The following is a 14217-nucleotide window of genomic DNA, read 5'->3' on the forward strand; positions in this document are numbered from 1 at the left end:
ACACTTGGTTATAATTCTTGTGTATGTAAGGGCAATACAAACAATGCAACACAGTCTTTTCCTTCAGGCCGCTTATAATACAGCAGGGAGACAGACACAGATCACATACAAAGCCTTGCGAGCCTTTGATTTTTAGAATAGAATTCTGTGTGTTCATCTTAGTGGCTGTCCTCTGTGTGAACTACTTAGTGTTTATGTAACATTCCCCTTGAGTTTTTTCATAAATGTTCTGTTTGATCTTTGTAGCATAAAATTATTCTCTAGAAATTGCACCCTTACTATATATATGAAAGATTTGAAGACAGCTTTCATGAAAATACAGAGAAACAGCAAAGTCAAAATAAATCTGAAATAGTAAGATGAAAGCCAAATAAACGTGGAATTCTGGAGCAGGGTTAGACATAGGCAGGAGTTAATTTTATTAGGAAGCTGCAATAAATGGTTATTACACTAGAGTACTTAAGATCTTCATTGAGTTTCCTAAATCTCAAAGACAAAGTCAAAACAACCATTTACATAGCTGTCATTAAATAAAATGAAGTATATTTTTTCTTAAAAAGAGAGCCACTTCGGCCGGGTGCGGTGTCTCAGGCCTGTAATCCCAGCACCTTGGAAGGCTGACATTGGTGGATCACCTGAGGTCAGGAGTTTGAGACCAGCCTAACCAACATGGTGAAACCTTGCCTCTACTAAACATACAAAATTAGCTGGGTGTGGTGGTGCATGCCTGTAATCCCAGCTATGTGGGAGGCTGAGGCAGGAGACGCACTTGAACCCAAGAGGCATACACTGAGGTGAGCTGAGATCGCACCATTGCACGCCAGCATGGGCAACAAGAGTGAAACTCTGTCTCACACACACACGTAAGAGAGAGAGACACTTCTCCCCACCCACCACCTCAGTATTCAGTCCATACAGGATCTAAACTCAACTGCAGAAACAAACTTTGAAGACACTGCTTTGTGAGGCAGTTTATTTTTCATATGTTATGAGAGACAACCTAACCTGCTCTAAAAAAATCAATATGATGTTCAATAACATAAAATCAAGGATTAAATGGAAATTTAGAGTCAATGTTTCATATTTGAATGACTGTATTTAAATTTTATGCTTTATTTCAAGCAGAAAGAAAACAACCAGTAAGAGATTATATAGGCCTAAGAGATGTTATAGACCTAAGAAGAACCTACGGTGAGCGGGGATGCAGGGTGTGGGTTTTACACCCTTATCATGACCTTAGAAGCCTCTTGTTGGCTCAAAAAGACTGGGAGAAAGTCTATGAAAAAAAAAAGTTTTCATCTAGATGCAGAGTTACAGGAAATTTATTTAGAGGCTAATCTGGAGCTCAAAAAAATTACAGACAAACATTCATATTTTGAAATCAAACAAATTCATGATTAATTAAAAGGGTATTTTAATCAAACTTTACATGACTATTTAAAGGAAAAGTTGTAAATAATTGAGTTAGGTGACTAATTAAAAATCAATTTTTATTTGAAAACATGTACAGGATATTAGGGTATAAGTTTTGCTTGATGCTGCATTGAACTACTTAAATAAAGAGGCAAAGGGGAGCTAGAGAAACATAGTGACTGAGAGGAGAGTCTTCTTGGCGTAGGCTTCTACTAAGTTGAGCAAGTTGAGATACTTTTTTAGGTATCAACTTTCACATAAAATAAAGTGTATGGAAAACTCTAGGGTTTTATTTAGCTCTTCTAGTAAGAGCATTTAGAAGAAATGGGATTTGTTATAACTTGTCAGTCTTTAGGTAGCACCCCGTTATCTCTACTTGTCTGTGGGAATCTGGAGGGCATAGAGCATGCTTTATTAACACTGTTATCCAAAATTCCTGTTACAGAGATGCATTACGACAGGAATGTATACTCCCTTTGGATATGATTCTGATGGACTTTTTTTCACAATTTGGCTCTGGTAAATTGTAAACCAAGAGATAACTTATCCTTGATTTATGAATTCATTTAAAAATATTTATTATCTACTCACTGTGTGCCAAGTGCTAATACAAGAAACGATGTTTCAGAGTTAAAATATAAAACATATGCCAAATCTTAAATATATATTCTTCACTTTTTCCTGGATATATTAACTGACCCTGGAGGTACGGGTGTTTTGATCTTTCTAAATGAGCTCTGTTAATAAAAGTTGCTTCAGTCAAATGATAGCTCATAAATATTCAATTTTGTTTTAAATTTTAAAACAAACTAACAAAAAGAAGTCTATTATTTCCTTACGAGATTTAATGTGGGGACAACAGGTAACAAGTAAATAGGCCAGCTGTACTTAACTTTTGTTAAAAAAAATTTTTACTTATCTTTCTATGAAATGTTAAATATTCTTCCCAGGATAACAGAAATTAATATGATATTTATGATTCAAGGAAATACAGAAGAAAAGTGTGATCTAAGATAGAGAAATTCTATTAACCCAGTTGATCTCAGTGACATTCAGAGAACACTTAACAGCAGCAGAATACATATTGTAACATTTACCAAGATAGACCATATTTTCTGAGCTATAAAATGTCTCCATAAATTTAAAAGAAGTAAAGTCATACAATCATAATGGCATTAAATCAGAAATCAGTAACAGAAAGATCTCTAAAATGTCTCCCATTTAGAAACTAAATAACACACTTCTGAATAATTCATAGTCCAAAGAAGAAATCAAAAAGGAAAGTAGAAAATGTTTTAAATTGATTCAAAAGTGGGCTGATAAGGAAGGGGAAGTTGGAAGAGAAGGGAGAACCCTGGAAGGTTTTGCTGGGGGAGAGACAGGAAGCTGACCAGGAAAATATGACTCAATCTGTGTCCCAGACTTTGATCCAAGCCTCAACATGATGACTGGAATCACCCCCATTAACCCAATGATACCAGGCCTTGGGCTGGTACCTCCCCCACCACCAACAGAAGTGGCTGTTGTCAAAGAAATATTCCACTGCAAAAGTTGTACTCTTTTTCCTCAAAATCCAAATCGTCCACATCCTTCCACAAGAGAACGACCTCCTGTGTGTAAGACTGTATTTGTCGGAGGATTACCAGAAAATGCTACTGAAGAAATTATTCAAGAAGTCTTTGAACAGTGCGGTGATATTACAGCAATTCGGAAAAGCGAGAAGAATTTTTGTCACATTCGCTTTGCAGAGGAATTCATGGTTGATAAAGCCATTTACCTTTCTGGTTACAGGATGCGATTATGGTCTAGCACCGATACAAAGGAGTCAGGCCGCCTTCATGTGGACTTTGTCCAGGCCAGAGACGACTTCTATGAGTGGGAATGCAAGCAGAGGATGCGTGCCCGGGAGGAGCTGCTCCGGCGCAGGCTGGAGGAGGACCGGCTCCGGCCGCCGTCCGCGCCCGACGCAATGCGCTACTCGGAGCACGAAGCCGCTCTGCTGGCCGAAAAGCTGAAAGATGATAGCAAGTTTTCAGAGGCTATCACAGTGCTACTTTCCTGGATTGAACGAGGGGGATCGGCGCTCTGCAAACCAGTTCTTCCATGGTGCAGTCAGCCAACAGCCACGTCCGCCGGCTAATGAATGAAAAAGCCACCCATGAGCAAGAGATGGAGGAAGCCAAGGAGAATTTTAAAAATGCCTTAACTGGGTTTCTCACTCAATTTGAGCAGATTGTGGCCGTTTTCAACGCTTCTGCCAGACAAAAAGCTTGGGACCATTTCTCGAAAGCCCAGCGCAAGAACATAATTTGGCGAAAGCATTCTGAGGGGCTCCGGAATGCTCAAAGTGAGCAGCTCCGGAATGCTCAAAGTGAGCAGCTCATGGGCATCCGCCGCGAGGAAGAAATGGAAATCTCTGATGATGAGAATTGTGACAGCCCTACAAAAAAAATGAGAGTCGATGAACCAGGGTCTGGGAGAGCCTGCCTGAAGATCACCAGTTTATTGACTCACCATCTAATTTCAAGACTTATTGAAGTACCTCTCCCTGTTTCTCTGTTCCCGAGGCTTTTCTTTATGAGATGTACCTCTCAACATATTTAAAAAATAAGAGTCTGAGGGACAGTATCTACGGTAGTATCAATCCTATTGAGATTCACAGGCTCAGGGAAATTCTGATCTGGAAGAGATCTTGGAAGTAATATGTCTTCTCCCTTCCCCCAATGTCCTAAATTCATGAGAAAAATGAATTTTGGTAGCCCCAAATAATAATCACTTGAGCTGCTGAATAAATATCACAAGTTTGTATTGGGTACTTGTGATTTTTTTGTGATTACAAGTTTTCAGGCACAACTTAATCTACAACATACATTTATTTGGCAAATCTGTTGGAGGTAGGATGAGAGATTTTATTTTCTTCTTGTAGTGATTTACCAGTCAGTTGCTTATGAAATGTCTCCACCTGCAATACTAGACTTTGCTAGTGCAGTTAATCTACTGAGTGTCCTAAAGCCATCCATTTCACTATCCTTAGTCCTCTGCCTCCACAAATTGTCTTAAACGATGTCATAATACAAAGCAGTGATAAAATTAAAGCAACAAATATTCAGTGACTTCTCACAATGTGTGTGGGACCATATCCTTTGTCTTCTTTACAGTGCCAGAAAAAAGGGAAAGAATAGCTGACAAAGTCTTAAAAGGCCGAGACTCAAACTTGGATCTGAGAGGGTTGCTTTATCTACACTGAAAAATCCTCATAGCATAACATCAGTTGTGCTCTTCCCTGAATAGTGTCCAATCACGGGTCCTTACAGTCTGCTCTCTGTGCCCTCCGAAATCATAGCCAAAAACTAGTAGATAAACTCTAACATAAAGAAAATAGTAGTATGACAAAGAAACCAAGCAAGATCTAACTTGTACTAGAATCATAAAAATATTCAATTTTTCAAAGGAATACCAAGATGATATATTCAATGTCTCTTGAAGCTAAATCATATTGTCAAGAGAGTTTACATACAAGTAAAAGATTTCTGACAGATTTTCTGTTTTTTATCATTTAGGTCTCCACATGGCTTAATTTACATTTTACTCGTTATCGCTTTTTTTTTTTTTTAATTCCTGGAGTTCACATGCTTCTCAAATATCTTTAATTCTAACCACAGTCATCTCTGTTTGATCCCAGATGCCCCTTTCCACTTACTGAAACTGTCATAAAAGGTGATGTGCAGTTGGTGGTGTCAAGGGAAATGTTCACTAAACCATGCTCATCAGTAGGTGCACTGGAATGGTATCTAGCTTCCTCCACACTAACAAATATAGTTTTGTTGGGGATTGGCTGATGCTTTTCATTGACTAGAAGAACCTAGAAATATAAAAGTCATAGCCGGTTAAAGCGTCATATGGCAATAACGTCTTCCACTCCGTCATGTTTACCTCCAGGTCACTCCCTGTTATTTACCGGCAGTCTTAGAATCTGAAAACAAAACTTGTTTTCTGAGCTCTATACTTTGGTTTTTCTTTTTAATACTACTTCTTAAAAATTATTTTGAAAGATAAATGGCAGTTTATTTTCTATTATTATTCTAAATTCACAAATCATAATTATATACATTTCTGGGGCACGATGTGATGTTTTGATATATATATATACAATGTGGAACGATTAAATAGACTAATATATATCACCTCACTTATCATTTTTTCAGATGAGACATTTGTAATTTATTTATTATCTTGAAATATACAACATATTATTGCTGACTATAATCATCCTGTTATGTGATAAATCTCAAAATCTTGAATTGTTTTCTTGGATAGCTCATGGGCACTCAAATTGAGAATATCCAAAAGTGGGATCATCACACTATCATCTCAAACTTTCTCCATCTCCAGTGTTCTCTCTTTTGGTATATGGCTTATCCATCTGTTGGATAATTGATGCAGGAATACTGAGGAGTTGGGTTTTTTAAATGAGTCATTTTCCTCCTTCGCCGCTTATTTCCGACTTATTGTCAAGTGCTATCTCTTCTCCACATCTCCCATCAATACATGTTAACTCTATCTACCTCTCTCCAAATCTGTTCCTACCATTCTAGTTAAACCACAATATTTTTTCCCATCTGGTTTCCAGTAACTTTCTATTTATTCTTCATTCTTGTCTGAACCATTCTATACAGCCTGAGCTAACCTGATCATGTTACTGTCTTTCTTAAAACCATCAGTCACTTCTCAATCCAAAATTCTTACCATATCTTAAAAGGCCTTAATAACTGTTCTTGCTTGCCTGCAGTTATTCAGTCAATTAGGTCATGTTTTTAACCTTAGCGGTCATTACACTGGCTGCTTTTTAGTTCTTTGCTCTTGAAAAACTGTTTCACACCTAGAGCCTTTGGCATTCTCCCTTTTATCTGACATTTCTGGCCATGTCATACTCATCCTTCAAGTAATCAGTTCTTCTCATGATCTTCTCTCTACCTGAAATGGCTATATGAATCTATATCTGTATACTTATTAATTTCTTGATAATTTGACATGAAATACTAGGATAAATGAAGAAAATATAAAATCCAATATAAAATATCAGATATACAATTCAAAATATAACCTGAAGCATTTGCTCATGAATTGTTAATTCAAAGATTAGTTATTACAAAAGATAATTTAAAATACCTAGAAATCTTACATCTCTTATATGAAAGAAAATTGAGAGTTTACTAAATGATTGGCTCTAAAATGTACCAATATTGAGATCTGTTTTAAACTTTAAAACGAAAACTGCTTTAAAAAGTACCAGTAATAAAACATTCAATCATCTAGATGAATGTGTTTGAATTCTTCCTGTAAAAATTATGTTATAAAATCATTGTTTATAAAGAGACAATCAAAGAGTATGCAGCTGAACTACACAAATGTATAACAGAGGTATGTGAGGAAGTTAATAAAACATGCTTTGTTATTCTGAATTTTGCAATTATATTTGCTTTTAAAATTATAATTTGCTGTACTTTTTTCTATTTGATATATTATTTTTAAAGTAAATTTTGATTTTGTGATTTAAAACTTATTTTCTTAAAAACCTCGTGCCCTAAACTGTGATCATGTTAAAAATATTTTTTTTTACCTGTCCATACCAGGGGAGTCCATGTCTGTACTTTGAATTTGCTTTAGTAAATTTCAGTGTGCTTAAGTTATTTGTGATTCCACATGATCCATACCCAGTTAATTCCAGCCCTGAAAGAGAAATGAAGTTGAACCATTCTGTGTATTAAAAATTCTCCTCCTACTTCCTCCCCAGCCTCACGTCATCAGAGAAAAATACCATCCACATTCTCTTTTCTTTATTCTTCCCAGAGTTTCCCACACTTACAAGCTATTTGAATAGCAACCTGACATTAGCCTCACCTGCACATGAAACAGTACTGGTACCCATAATCCCTCATTCCTCTGGTTTTCCACCCACGTTACTGATTTTCTCATCTCCTCTATGATCTTGCTCCATCTTGGTTTCCCCCTCTCTCACATCCCTGCTCTCCCTCCACAACTTTCTGTACATGGTTGGATTCTTCACAATCACACTGGCCTAAAATGTGCTTGAATTTCTAATACAAATTTTGTTTCCAGAAAGACCTGTCATTTCACTGCATCGCCTATCCAAAGGATGGTGGACATCTGGTGCTTTTCCATTCCATGATGCATACTCTGCATTTTGTTCTCATCAAAAACACAGTGCCATCAAACTCTTAAAAGATCCCTTACTTGCCCTGCATATTGAATTCTCATCTCAGACTTCACCATGGATGAACTCTCAGTAGTACTCCACACTAAGTATCACTGAAACTCTTCCTTCCAGTGGCTTCTAAACAATTATCCTTTTTTTTTTTTTTTTGCCCCAGCTCTATGATACTTATTTAATTATGCTGATTTATTTGTTACTTTCTGTCTCCAAAATTCAGTTGTTTCTGTCCTTGGATAACTCTTTGTCCTGTCTCTATCCTAAATTTAGCAGTGCTAAATGAGCTCACTTTCAGAGTATTTGCACTTACTCTTAAAAAGACATAGACACAATGAGAATGGATTTAGATTTACACCTCTGGTCTTAATTTAACTCTGGCCCTCTTTTAAAATTATCAGCTAAATACATACCCTTGCATTTTGATATTCCAAATTACAGTTAATTATCTTTAACACGTCTCATCACAATAGTTCTTTTTCATCAACTCATTATTCTGGTTAATGGCATTTCCATTTCCCAGGCCCCAAATTTAGAATTTTTGGGGCCACCTTTATTAATCTTCTGACGTACCACATTGTAGCGCATTTTTTCATCTAGCCTATCCTCTTCAGGTCTGCTAGACTTACTTTTTAAGAACATCAATTTATTCAGATTATTCTTCTCAAATACATTGAAAGATATCTAAGCTTTTCAGAATAAATTTAAACTCTTTAGTGTATGATTTGCTTTTCTTCACACCTTAGCACCAGCCTACATTTTAAGATTCTTCTGAGATCAAACACAGTTTTTGATGCTTATCACATTTTCCCTGTCCATCATTAATCTTTCAAAATATTACCTACCTATATAAATCAGCTGAAATGCTATTTTATCTATAAGGTTTTCTTTGGGCTCTAGAAGGTATACTAGAATTAATTACCACTCTTCATATTCACTTGGCCCTCAATTTTGCATTTCTTGCAGAAATCTTATTGTGGCTATGTGTGCACATACACACACTTAATTTCTGTGTTTCGATGCATAATTCCTTGAAGGCAGGCACCATGTTATTTTCATAACCTCCAGAAACTATAAAGTGCTTTACATGAAAGTTTGATAAATGGGTATCACATTAATAAATATTTAAAAATAATACAAACCAGTTCCCTCCTCTTTGACCTTGGCTTCCACTTCTATTTTCATGTCATATGCTTTTTGTTTCAGCTGAAATATTTTAGTTTTTAAGGGTTGTGTGAAATATCCTTCACTGTTTGCCTGAAGAGAAAGGAAGAGAATTTTTGGGTCTTCCAATTTGCTACTTAAAAAGTTAGCTGTCAATTTATGAGAATTTTTCATAGTCATACAAATAAATGTAACAAATGTTCTGACCATCCTTTCGGTGCTTATCTTTTCCCAGCCCAAGAATGACATAATGTTTCTTCAATCATCATTGATTTACTCATTATCAACGTTTGGCTTCTCCCCTCTCTTCTGATAACTGATCCCATTTCTGCCATATTAAACTTCATAGAGTTTCCAAACGTGCCATGATATTTCATAATTCTATCTTCTTGCATATGCTGTTCCTCAGATGACAAGCTTTTTTTTCTTTTGCAATCATTAAAAATAATATTTATTTTAATGTTTACTCAACGTATATTACTGTAAAAAAATTTTGTGATGTAACAAAGTGGGAAAGAGCTAAGGATTTAATTTAAAAGTAGGACATCAAATTGTTAACTATAAAACAAAAACATGGACAAAAAGTGATGCACAGCTTTACAAAACGGAGGAAATCAACTAGACTCTACTCACAGTAATTGCTCACCTCCACAGCTCTAGCTCCTAGCACAGTTAAGTATGCAATAAATATTTGTTATTATTGAATAAGCACTGGGATTAGGAATGAATTAATCTATTTTCCAAATCTGCTGTAATGAGATCCTGTAAGTTTCATAATAAAAAAAATTACAGGCCAGGCATAGTGGCTCATGCCTGTAATCCCAGACCTTTGGGAGGCCAAGGTGGGAGGATCACTTGAGCCCAGGCGTTCAAAACCAGCCTGGCCAACATGGCAAAACCTGGTCTCTACAGAAAATTTAAACATTACTCAGGCATGGTGGCACATCTCTATAGTACCAGCTACTTGAGAGGCTGAGGCAGGAAGATCACTTGGGCCCAGGAGTTCAAAGTTGCAGTGAGTCACGATCACAGCCTGACGACAAAGACCCTACTTCAAATTGTAAAAAAAANAAAAAAAAAAAAAAAAAATTATATATTTAAAAATAAGACTAATTTCACAATCCAAAAAGAATTACAGAAGGTAAGGAGATTTAATGTTGTCCATAGAAAGACGTTAATGTCAGACTGACAATTTAGTTACCGTTACAAACCGGAAAACCATGCCATTTGGACTAATGGAATTTGAAGTTACTAGAAAAAGACTTTTGATGCAGAATGACAAGACTTATCTATAACATGTCAACGTTTTCGACAACTCTGAAATTTATAAATAGCTGGGGAGTTCACCGTTTCTTTCTTCACCTTCACTTTCTGAGTCTGCGTGTTTGAATTTTCTGAGCAATAACGAACAATTTCTTCTCTCGTTCAATCCGTGGTGTCAGGCAGTTAAATTGCTTTTGTCTTTCTTTTGCTATTAGCTTAAGTCCAGTCTGATGGATAACTCCTTTCACTTTTTCCTTCTGCAAGGTCTCTATCCTGGGCCTATTGAAGACTCTGTCGACTAGTTCCGGGGCTGTTTGCAGGTGAGTTGCAACATCAAACTGTTCAACTTCCTTTTTGGTGTCAAAAAAGAACACATGCTTGTTCTGTTGCTTCCCCTGGAAATCCAGCAGATGGAGCTCTGATTTCAGTCCTTCCATTTTCTCAGCTTCTGCAACCCTTTTCATTTCTATATATGTGACATCCTGAGTTCTCATCAGCTTTAGTTGTTCTGGGGTTACTTCTTCCTAGTCCGCTGAATAACATGTTCTGCATCCTGGAGTTTAACCCGAGTCATTTGGTAGTAGAATTCATCTGGATTTTTTTTCAAGAGCCTTCTTCCGGAGAGCTCTGAGGTATTGTTTTTTACGGTAGTCCTCTGCACGAAGTTTCCAATCTTTCTTTTTCTCCAGTAGGCCCAGATGTTTTCGAAAGCCAGGCTGGCTTCGCTCTCGGGGCTCCCGCTGCCGGGACTCAGCGGCCTTCCGAGCAGCCGCCGCCATGTCTGCACAACGTCGGAAAAGCTCAGGGGACACGGCGGGCCCCGCGCTCCCTCTGCCGCCGAGTCCGCGGGTCCCACCGGAAACAGGAGCCGCGGCGGCTTAGAACCGCCTACTTCCTCTGCGCAGCCTCTCCGGAGCCGGTAAGTTTCTTTCTCCCATTCTTACTTTAGCCAACAGTTAGGCTCCTCAAAACTTCACTCAGACATAACATATTCTGAGAAGGCGTTCGTAACCACCATTACCTAAATATTGACCAAGGATTGCTATGTTTGGATTTTTTGTTTGTTTGAGACAGAGTCTCACCCTGTCACCCAGGCTAGAGTGCAGTGGACAAGATCACGGTTCGCTGCAGCCTCAACCTCCGAGGCTCAAGGGATCCTCCTACCTCAGCCTCCCGAGTAGTTGGAACAACGGGTACGTGCCACCACACCTGGCTGATTTTTAACTTTTTATAGAGGCAGGGGGGCCTCACTATATTACACAGGCTGGTCTCAAACTCCTGGGCTCAAGCAGTCTTCCCACCTCAGCCTCTGAAAGTGCTGGGATTACAGGTGTAGGCCACTGCACCCAGCAAGGATTGTTACGTTCTTAACTGTATATTCTCAATATCTAGGATATTAACGGAAAGATATACATTTAATAAATAGATGAATCCTTGCCATAAACAAGCTTTCAAAGTAAACGTTGGGGTACATGTTTTAATAAAGATTTGTTTTCATTTAAATGTTTTTATAGGAAAGTCTTTATTGCATAATAAAATATAATCATATTTAATTTATTTTTATATAGATGTCACGACTCACTTGAAAATAGAAGTTAATCCTAGTCTCCCTGATACATTACAGATTTGGGCAGCTAGATTCCTCCCATGGATCTTGTTTATCAGTGTCTGCCCTGGTGTTCATTATTATATTGGTTACTCTGGCCTCTCATTCATTTGCTCTCTGCAGCTTTGATAACGTTCTTTTCCATACCCTTGAGGTAAGAGGTGAGACTCAGCTTTGGAAGTGGGTCTCACACACTGGACCAAATTGAGAACTCACTAAAACGGGGATGCAGGGGAGGCTGCTTTCCATAAGACATGCCCATCAGTGTGCCATGTCAGTTTACCGTTGCCATGGCAACACACAGAGGTCATGCCCTTTTCCATGGCAACAGCCTGACACCCCAGAAGTTACCACCTTTTTCCTGGAAATTTCTGCACAATGTGCCTCTTAATTTCCATGTAACTAAAAGTGAGTATAAATATGACTGCAGTACTCCCTTTGAGCTGCTGCTGTGGGCCCACTGCTGATGGAGTGGCCCTGGCCTGCAAGGGGCAGTACCTCTGCTGCTGCCGTGCACTGCCGCTTCAATAAAAGTTTTTGTCTCTAACACCTCTGGCTTGCCCTTGAATTCTTTCCTGGGTGAAGGAAAGAACCCTCTTGGGCTAAACCCCCATTTGGGGGCTTGCCTGCCCTGCATCACCCTTCCAGCGTCTGTGCATACTGACACACCCTGGACTTTTACACATTCTGCCTCTGAAATCAGTAATTTTTGTCCCTTATAAAAATACATCACATTCTACTTTCAGCTGTTTCCCTTAGTTATTCTTATTTCACTTCTTCCTTATGTGCATGGGGCCTGCGATCTATTGTCCATCCAAGTCTTCCTCTCTTCAGCCTTAAGCCTGTACTGGTTTAACACTCCCTCCTCCAGTGCGGTTTACATTCCACGGCATTGCCATCTGATTCTCCCACTAGCCAAATTCTTAATACCTGCCACAGATATTTTTCTGTTATCTGTTTGATAAAAGCCAACTTTGGATCCTTCCATATCCTTCTGTGCCCTTATGTCTGGCATTTTGACTGCTGTTGGAAGGAAATTACCAAACTGACCAAATAAATACCACTCTGCACCCTGAGCCTAGCCCTCAAGGAAGCCCCTAATACTGCCAGACAATCTTAGAGTTTTCCCCTACTCCTCCATTTTGCCTGATGGGTATTTCAAATTCTCTGTTGTATTGTATGCACTACTGTCATCCATGAGAAGAGAAAACCTTGGTATTAGTGTCCCGAGGAGAGCGGTTTCCACATACCTGTGGACTGAATTCTTCACAGATATCACATGAATAGTTACTGTTGCAGGTGCGTTGGAGTGATAAATATTTTCTGCATACACTAAGTGTCACCAGACCAGGGACAGGCTCTCCGTATGTGTACCTATAACAATAAGGTGGTCACGCAAAAAGCTATTTAATACAAATAATACAGATATTTCTTCACCTGATTTGATGCGTTCATACATCCACCTTAAGCAATTGTATCGCCTCCCATATTATTTGCATTTTATAAACACGTATTCTGAGAGACTGTGTCTTAATTGTCTATAACTCTAAGAAAAAGTACTGGAAGTATCTTTCTGAAACAGCCCCAAATGGAAAATTACCAATTTAGTTTTTCTCAGATCTTTCTTCCCTGTAAGTGGCAGTTTTACCATAAGATGGTACTATTTCCCGCTCTCTCTGCTGTCAGACTATCTCGATCCTGATTCCAGCTTTGACAACACCTCCTACATTGTTTTAGGGCAACATATTAAGAATATGTAGATAGTGTATTTCTGAGTTCTCCTTGATTTATAAGTACTTTAAGAGGGTAAATGAGAAGTTGGATGGAAAAGCAGTAGCTATAAAACAAAAATGTTATATCATAATGAATCAGTTTAATTCTGCCTAATATGATCGATGAATATGACACAAAGCCATAACTAATTTGTTGTTTCTCAAAGCATGTTTTGTGGATCACCAGCATCGCAATGATCTGGGATATGTGCTGACATGCAGATTTCTGAGACTTTCCTCAGATGTGTAACTGGAATCTTTGGACATGGGGCCATGGAATCTGCATTTTAAGTAAGCACACACCCGCACCCATAGATTCTGATGAATATTGATGTTTGAAACTATTGCCTTAGCCCAAATGGTGGGGCAGATAAGGTTTAGGGTCAGTTCCCCAAGCTTCCCCTTTGTATAGCTTTTTCCCTGAATTCCAATAAGTAAAGCATCTACTAAATTTCAGTTACTTTTGGACTCTTTAAATCTGGATCCAAAGGCTTTCCCTCTGGTGAAAAAATTTAAAGCACTGAGTGTAGTGAGAAGGATGAAAGCATGTTGTTCACACTCCTCCCAAAAGGAAGAGGGGACATTTCTCTCTTGTGTGTGGAGGATGCTCTGGTGAACTAAAAGGCAGTAAACGGCGATCGAAGGAAGAAACAACTACAATATGTATTTTTAACTCTATCATGTGCATCCAGGACTGGAGCCTAGCTTCCTCCCAATGATTTTCCATCTTTTCCCATAGCTTAAGAAATTAGAAGCAACAAAGAAAAGGG

The 14217-nt window shown here is 38.2% G+C and overlaps 1 protein-coding gene and 1 pseudogene across 2 annotated transcripts; one reads left to right on the top strand and one right to left on the bottom strand.

Annotated features, from left to right (window-relative positions):
* The first annotated feature begins 1201 nt into the window (after nt 1–1201).
* LOC119468662 (ecto-NOX disulfide-thiol exchanger 1-like) lies at nt 1202–4045 on the top strand. The gene is given in 4 exon segments (XM_037732740.1): nt 1202–1208; nt 2808–3486; nt 3488–3511; nt 3513–4045. Coding segments are annotated over 4 exon segments (1215 nt in total). The 3' UTR covers nt 4018–4045.
* Nucleotides 4046–9936: 5891 nt separating this feature from the next.
* Nucleotides 9937–10928, bottom strand: LOC108291872 (annotated as a pseudogene). The gene has a single exon (XR_001820072.2). The product of XR_001820072.2 is annotated as a probable U3 small nucleolar RNA-associated protein 11 (transcript).
* Between the last annotated feature and the right edge of the window lie 3289 nt (nt 10929–14217).

Source organism: Cebus imitator, unplaced genomic scaffold (genome assembly GCF_001604975.1).
Source record: "Cebus imitator isolate Cc_AM_T3 unplaced genomic scaffold, Cebus_imitator-1.0 Scaffold469, whole genome shotgun sequence".
In the NCBI taxonomy this organism is placed as follows: domain Eukaryota; kingdom Metazoa; phylum Chordata; class Mammalia; order Primates; family Cebidae; genus Cebus; species Cebus imitator.